At 37.8% G+C, this 7,879-nt stretch overlaps 1 protein-coding gene across 1 annotated transcript; it reads right to left on the minus strand.

Moving 5' to 3' along the window:
* Positions 1 to 2,778: 2,778 nt before the first annotated feature.
* LOC113711960 (putative tRNA pseudouridine synthase) lies at positions 2,779 to 7,583 on the minus strand. The gene is made up of 7 exons (XM_027235219.2): positions 7,125 to 7,583; positions 6,944 to 6,979; positions 6,291 to 6,403; positions 6,048 to 6,196; positions 4,956 to 5,100; positions 4,164 to 4,649; positions 2,779 to 3,499 (listed from the first exon to the last, which is right to left on the minus strand). The coding sequence occupies exons 1-7, from the start codon at positions 7,390 to 7,392 to the stop codon at positions 3,083 to 3,085; spliced, it is 1,614 nt and encodes a 537-aa protein (XP_027091020.1). The 5' UTR covers positions 7,393 to 7,583; the 3' UTR covers positions 2,779 to 3,082.
* Positions 7,584 to 7,879: the final 296 nt, after the last annotated feature.

Here is a 7,879-nt window from a genome sequence, read left to right on the forward strand (position 1 = left end):
GAAACAGTGAATTAAACAATCTTTTTTTTTTTTCTGAACACGATAAACCCAAAGGGAGTTATTGAGAATCCGAAAGAAACTGAACTGCTCCCCGTTGATGAAATTTTCAAAAAATTTTGGACAAGAATGCAAGCCAAGGATCCGCAGAGTAAGGAGGCACATTTTTCTAGGTGCCAGAAATTAATGAACTACCCTCGTACATACAACTACTTAGGAGAGTATCTGCCTCGTGTCGTGTATCTGTGAACTTGATCCAATACAAGAAGACATGTTGCGCTGTATGGGTCTCAAATTAATGCTTCGGCGAAGAGCTGCAATGATGAACAAAATTTGGTGTTGGAAATAATCGGAAGAATAGAAGGGGTTCAATAAATTTGACTGGAAGGAAAACGTGGCATCTGTATACCCGAGTGGTCTCGCACGACATGCAGGTGGAGGAGAAGAAAAGGGCATGGGCTACCGATGAATGATCATGATTTCTTTTCGTGAATTCAACCTTCAAACTCCCTATTTCCTTTTAACGGGAGGGTAACTCAATCTTTAAGAATGGACAAACCAAAAAAACAAAAAAAGGCATGGTGCCCAATATCAAGAGTTCTTATCTTTTCAGACAGTAGACAAAGTGGAAAATTCCGAGTTATCTTATCTTTTACTACATGCAGCAGTAGTGCCACCCACTCCTTCCCTATCTGTAACTAGAGTTAATGTTCCGTTATACCCCATGAAGTTTCTATTGATACATCAGCATCTGATCTTTTTGCCATCCCCCAGCCAGCAATATCATGAATTCATTGACCCCATTCCCGTCCCAGTAATCTAGCAACACATCAGTTACAATTGAACGGCTCAGCCAGTATATTGCTCTCACTGTATCCAGGTTTCTTGAATTATATGTTTTTCTGATGATGTCACGGCGGGGAAGCCCACCCTGATTTTTTCTCTGCAACAGTCTGCGGTCCAATTTTTTTTTCTTTTTATCTTATTTTTTAATTTCACTCACCATTTTCAGCATTGCTGGATGTGACAACGGAATTCGATTGCATATATACATGCACTGGGCGATATATGGTACCTCTTAATCTCATCTTAGACGGAAGATGGATTACTCTGCAGAGGAGCTGGAAGACAGAGAAAGATTAGGGATGGTAATGGGGGCGGGTGCCCTGGTAATGGGGGCGGTTGCCCGCGGGGCGGGGGTTGGGGCGGGGCCGGGGGGGGGAATTTTTCCCCCCCGTTTAGAAACGGGGCGGGGGTAGGGGAGTATACCCCCTCCCCGCCACCCGCAAAAAAAAAATATATATATATATATAAATAAATATATATAATATGTAATTTAATTAGGTATAAACTTATGATAATAATATTATTAGTTAGATGTATTATATAATGTATATTAGTGTATGTAATATAATTGATATTATCAATTATATGAATAATTAGACACGTCTACTAATAGAATTTATTAATTAGTTATACTAAATTTACTAATACATTTATACTAAATTTCTAATTACACTTAATAGAATAACACTTTTTTTTCAAAAAAAAGCACAAACACAATAATGAATTAGTGATTGTATTTGTACAAAAAGTGAAAACTTGACTATTTTAGTTGTATTTATTTCATCATGTTGGATTGTATTCAAATAACTTTTGTTTGATTATTTTTATGAGTTTCAATTGTAAAATTACAATGAATAATAACTTGATGATGTGTTGATATTTTAGTACTTGATTATTTATTAAAATTTAATTATAATAAAATCTTATTAACCCCGCGAGAACAATTTTATTAACCCCGTGGGGGAAGCGGGGCGAGGCGGGGCGAGGGGTCCCCCGTCCCAACCCCGCCCCATTGCCATCCCTAAGAAAGATAATTATAAAGGATGAAAATGAGCAGGGAAACCTCGACATTGGAGATAAAGGGCCGTACGAGGTTTATTGAACTGGAAATGATCGACAGGCCCAGAGCCCAAGTCCTGTTAGACAAACTTCGGCAAAAACCCAAATCTCAAGACATTAATACATCCGTAAATATAGACTGCATAAAGGTCTAAAAACCATTCACCAATAGAGAGTAACAACTACTTTTCTCTATCCAGTTATTTGCAAATTAAGAGGTAAAACTAAAAGCTGGCAAATGTCAACAAGTAAAGACGTAGTTAGTTATAAGGCATTTCTTGTTACACCCATATACAGACTGAACAGACTAGTACAAGTACAGCCAATTGACAAGAACAGGAAATTGTGCAAAAGAAAAAAGTAACAGAGGTAAAAAAGGGGGGAAACAAAGTTAATCAAGCATATCTCTTTAGTTGCCATGCGTATATAATCCTCGTACTAATTCAGTAATTCATTTCGGGAGAACAACTTGGACATCCAATCATTGTGGACTACCATGAAACTTTCTCCAACATTCATGCACCTTAAGCTAGACCAAAGACTATATAATAATCGCCACGCAGCTGGTCCTTACTTAGGCCTTGCTTGGATTGCTTGTTTCCGTCGGAAAATATTATCATTTTCCGTGATCACATTTCTCTATCACCTTTTTCCCTCACATGTATCAAATCGCTACAGTAATTTTTCCATGAAAAATAACAAAAAATGCAATCCAAACAGATTTTTAGCATTTCACCGCAAGAGAATGTAAAAGACATGGCAAAATATAGTGTGCAACAGCTTTTGCTCGATGATTCGCAAAACGCTGGCAACTTCGGTGCTTTGCAGAAAGTACCTTCAAGTGAGTTCTGTTCAAAAATTGGGGAACACACAAGGTAGTCAATTCACACCCCGCAAAGTGTTGTACCTCTTGATCATCTGCACTCACGCAATCAACTAAACATCAAAAACTGAACTAACTACTGTTGTGAAAGCATCCATAACTCCATCACATTCTTTACACACTAGTATTTGTAGGGGAAGAGATTTGGGGTTTGCTACTCAGCAGGGGATAATCTTCTTTACAAATTGAAGAACCAACTGCAAAGACAAAATTTTGTGTCCCGCGCCCCCAACCCCGGCGCCTTGGGGGGGGGGGTTGCAAAGAACTGTAAAACAGCTAAATGGTAGATTAAGGAAATTACAAGAAAGCCTTGATTTTATTTTCTGGCTTTTCCTTCCATAATTTCCAAGCAGTCCTGACTTCTGCCAGTTGGAATTCTGGGATGCTTGTGTTAGCATCTAAAGTATTCACCCAATCATTCCAAGGGTACTTTGAAGGGTTCAAGAAAGTAGACACCTGAGGTAACATTACAGAATGGTAGAGTTCATCCACTGCAGTGACAATTTCTTCTGATTCAAGAAGGGTCAACATCTCTGGCCTTGTTTCTTTCCCAGGTCGTTTTCTCAAAGCAAAATTGTTTCCCCTCAATATAAGAACCTCAGATGGAGCAAGAGGTAGAACAATCCGCGAGAACTTTGAAAGAGACAACTGCAGGACATCAACCGGAAGTAATTTTCGTTTTATTGCCACAGCTGTCCCAACCATTTTGCGTATCTAATTTGATGCCACAAGTAGGCATAGAAGATGCAGCAAAATATATCAGCATATGCAACATCAATGTCAAAAACCATTTACATTAACAAAAATCTCAGTATATCGTGCATGGAACAAATGAACTAATTGACAGCTGAAATGTCGCGAATTTAAGCAAATAATCCAGCTGAACAATGGTCATCCAGAATGCCATTGCTATGGCAAGAAACTTCTTTTGTTCTTTTCCTGCTACCCCAATGCCCAATTAGAACTCGCAGAAGTAATGTAAAGAACCACATCATCAAATCAAATATGATTTTGTTTAAAAAAAAAAAAACTGGCGGAAAAGTCTTAACTCTTTTCAGTTACTAGCAAAATAATCTCAAGCATATAGCACTGGCAGGAACATATATTATTAGTGGAAAATGTGCAAGAATATAAGAAGTCGATCAAGAATACCAAAAATCGTTCAACAGCTTCATTGCGGACTTGAGAAGAGAAACAAGTCAAAACAAAAGGACTTTTCTTCTTCTGCAGAACTAAAATTTTATGCTGGATGAAGAAGGTGATTGATAGCATATTCCGAAGTAAGCCTCCACAAAATTTTGAAGTTTCGTCACAGAATATAAGCATTTGATAGAAAATGAGAATTTGCAGTCCTGCACTCATGTCAAAAGAGACTTACCTGATGCAACATGAACGATTCTCCACAAATCGAGATCTCTACATAATTCATACCACACATGCGCTCCAACTTTCCACAATAACACTGAAAAATCTTTCTGAAGTGGGCAGCACTAAGTTTATCCCTCGCATCAGGTTCATACAACCATCGTGCAATTGGCAAAGCAGAATTTTGTTTCTTCAAACTTCTTCCATCCTCACCATAGCTGCTTGATGGAGATTCACAAAAAGAAGGTGAAGAATCATAAATCCTTTTGACTAACTCTGGCGCAACTTTTTGCCCATCGATAGGCTCAACTCCATCACTTTCATCAACTGTATCAACTTCTTTCCCTTCAGAAACTAAATCTCCATCACTTCCTTCATGCTCAGAGGCTGCTTCCTCATCAGATGATCTTGCTCCCTTGTCACATATATTAGAGCTTCTGGTACGTAACTGTTTCCTATACTTGGCTCTTATTGTATAATTGTGGAAAGGATGTTCTCCCTACACCACCCATAATGACAAAATAATTATACGAAATTCATTCTTTAGGTGAACTATCCACAAAATAGGTTAACAATGACAATTCAACGAATTTCAGTGAAGTTCTGGTGGAGACTAAGACAACCATAAATGCTAACATGAATTACACTGGAATTCTTTTCATCAATGTTTTATTAAGGACTTACTTCTGTTGAACATGGAAAATTATTTTCCTTCTACATTTTAAAGGGAAACCTCAAACTGGTAAGTGGCACAAGCAAAAGCTTCAGCAAGGAATGGTAGACTGTCTACTCATTAAAAACAGACCTCAAAAGAATTCAGGAATCCATTAAATTCTGATAAATGCAAATCAACTTCGGCAGCAGTAAATTCATTCTTTATGCCAATAATTTCAGCAGGAAGAAGATAAGAATATTTGCGGACATCGCATTCCCTTCTGGCATCAAAGCTCCTGAAAATCTCCCAAATAAAGTAAATGCCACTAAATTGTAAGAGCAAAAACATCATGAAACAAAGAACTCCATAATTTTGAACAGGTGGCAGACAAGCACCAAGAATATACCGCCATTGCAAGAAGGCCGTGTTACCCTTGCTATTCAGAGAAGCAATGGAAACTAAAAAGTTGCAGGCCTTTATTCCTGAGATCACTAATGGCACAAAAATTGAGTTGATGGCTTCCATAGTTCAACTTCAGCTGTCCTCAAAATGTTAGAAAATGGCATTAGTGAGAAGATTGTATTGCAAGACACTCAATTCATTCTCCAACTTGGATTCATTTGAGGAAAATGATCTGATGTTTTTCCAGGCTTGTTACAATCTCTAGGCCTCTCTTCTATCTCCATGTTATTGGGCGCCTCCTATTAATATCATCCTTAAATAACAGTACAAAGGGATAGAGAAACTTGTACTTAAATCGAAATACCATTTACTAACATTGTTTGTGTTATAGAGCACTTTCTATTAATATTGTTTGTTGAATTTTGCTTTTACAATTTGCATACTTATCCAGGATTAAGCAGCTCATACTCCTTGTACATTCTTTTACCTGTCATTTATATTTTCAATCTTTCTTCTCTGGAAAGTTAAAAATGAAAGAGATATTGCAATCTGATTACAATATTTCTCCTTATTTCCTGCAAATTCTCTACAAAACTAACTGTAATAAGATCAAAAGAGCCACGCAAGAAGGGTTCATACAGATATATCAATATCCTAGGTGCTTAAACTTAAAACCAAGTTGCACTCATGAATCAAATGCACCATGCTTTTTAAATTCATATCGTCAGATATTCTAAAGCATCAGAATGGAGACTAACTAGAAAGCTGAAGTGTCTCCTCTAGACAGCTACAAATGCAAGACAATGAAATGAGTGGTAAAGACACAATACAAAAACTCACCTTTGTGATGGTAAAATGCTGAACACGCAGATGTTTTCCGGAAGAAATGAGTTGACATAGTTAGCAAGAGCAATTCCGTTGGGGTCATCCTTCCAAGCATTTTCAGGGATTTCCATTTTAAAAGATATCATCGTAGCCAGCGAATGAACCTGAAATGCATATTATCTTGAGAGACCAACAAGCAGCCAGGAACAGGTCATGTAATGCAAAATATCAGCATAAATTGGAGTTTGAGAAACATACTCCTTTATCAGTCCTGCTACTTCTTGCCCAAGCAATTTTCTGCAAGTCTCCAAAGTTACTATCACGAATTCCGCCAGCTTTATGAAGTGCCTTCTCCAGTTCACCTTCAATAGCTGCATTACGGAATTGTAATGCTTTAGCCCAATTCCATCCATGCTAGTTATGCTAATGAGATATGTAATATGGACGAGTCAACAGGACGTTATATCATTAGAATGGTAGAGATTGTCGCCAAAAGTTTTTTTCCCTCCTTTTTGTGAAGGTAAAGATAATCAAAAGTCTCTTCAGTTCTTAAACCGCAGCAAATGCAATTATAAGAGTTACAACAGAAGATTTCACAGCAAGCAAAAGCCTGCACTTCTTCATATAAAACAAAATCCAATTGCAGTTCAGGAAAGATAAGCACCAAATAAGTCGGGAAATATGTCGATTTGAAAAAAATAATAATAATAAAAGGACCATTTTTGCCAACAAACTCACCAAAAATTTTTGTTTTTAAGCTCAAAGTCTAACTGGCTCAGCCAAAGACATTAAAGAAGCAGAATTGATCAAGCAAGACTAATGATCAAGAAAGCAAATGAAGCACCCAGACACGAATGACAATGCCATAAAAACTCAATCCAAAAGGGAAATGACAAAAAAAAAAAACTTACTGGGTAATGCATGTTCATCCCTTTGCATTTGAAGACCTGCCCACCAACAATCACTATTTAATGAGCAACACTAACAAATCACACCAAAATTGAAAATTGAAAACTAGTGATGGAAAAAAATAAAGAAAAGAACGACTCGAATTCTCAACGGAAAGGAAGGAGGAAGAGATAGGTATAGTACCTCGATAATCGGACCCTACATAACCAACGCGCATTACCACTTTCTTTTTGCGAAAAGGCTCCCATTTGTTTTGGGGAGGGCTAGCAGAAGAAGAGGGAGGCAGAGGGACTGAGTCTTGGGCGGCGGCATCGGAGGCAGCTGCTGAAGTGGAGAAACGAAGAAGAATTGGTTTGAGAGGCTTGTTTGGGTTAAAGAATTGGAGGGTTGTTGGAGCTGCTCGCGCAGCCAGCCACGGTGATAGCGGAAGCCGTAATGGAATAACTGCCATTCTTTTGCTTTAGCCACTGCCGGTCTGCTACTGTAACCATCTGAAACGGAGTTTAGATCGTCAAGGGTGCCTTTGGGAGTTGAGGATTTGAACGGAAGAGAAAAGGAAAGAGGAGAAAGCCTGCTTTTATTTTGTTTGGTAATTTTAAGTAGGAAAGAAAAGAAAGCAAATGGGAGGATGAATAGTGACCAAAATGTTTTCTCCCAAATTGGAAGGAAATGAAGAGAGAGTTTGGAGAAAGCTTGTTAATTTTTCTAAAATACCTATTTTGTCCTTAAAATGCCTTGAACAAATATTTAATGATTTTCATATTCAAAATTATTCCACTAATTCTCAAAACTCCCGAACAACATAACAATCTCTTCTCTTGTCTTCTCTTGTAACTTAAGCTTTCCCTTTTTTTCTTTTCTATCCTAAATTCCCAAACTAAGCCTAAGAGTTGATACTGATTGTGAGCTGATAATTTAATCGATTACTCCCAGCAGTG

This window comes from Coffea arabica, chromosome 1e (assembly GCF_036785885.1).
Source record: "Coffea arabica cultivar ET-39 chromosome 1e, Coffea Arabica ET-39 HiFi, whole genome shotgun sequence".
In the NCBI taxonomy this organism is placed as follows: Eukaryota; Viridiplantae; Streptophyta; class Magnoliopsida; order Gentianales; family Rubiaceae; genus Coffea; species Coffea arabica.

Coding starts and splice junctions, on each gene's coding strand:
- LOC113711960 (XM_027235219.2), bottom strand. CDS start 7,392: ATGGCAGTTATTCCATTACGGCTTCCGCTATCACCGTGGCTGGCTGCG. Junction 6,404..6,943: donor GGATGAACATGCATTACCCA/GTAAGTTTTTTT, acceptor TCCGTAATGCAG/CTATTGAAGGTGAACTGGAG. Junction 6,197..6,290: donor GTAGCAGGACTGATAAAGGA/GTATGTTTCTCA, acceptor TATGCATTTCAG/GTTCATTCGCTGGCTACGAT.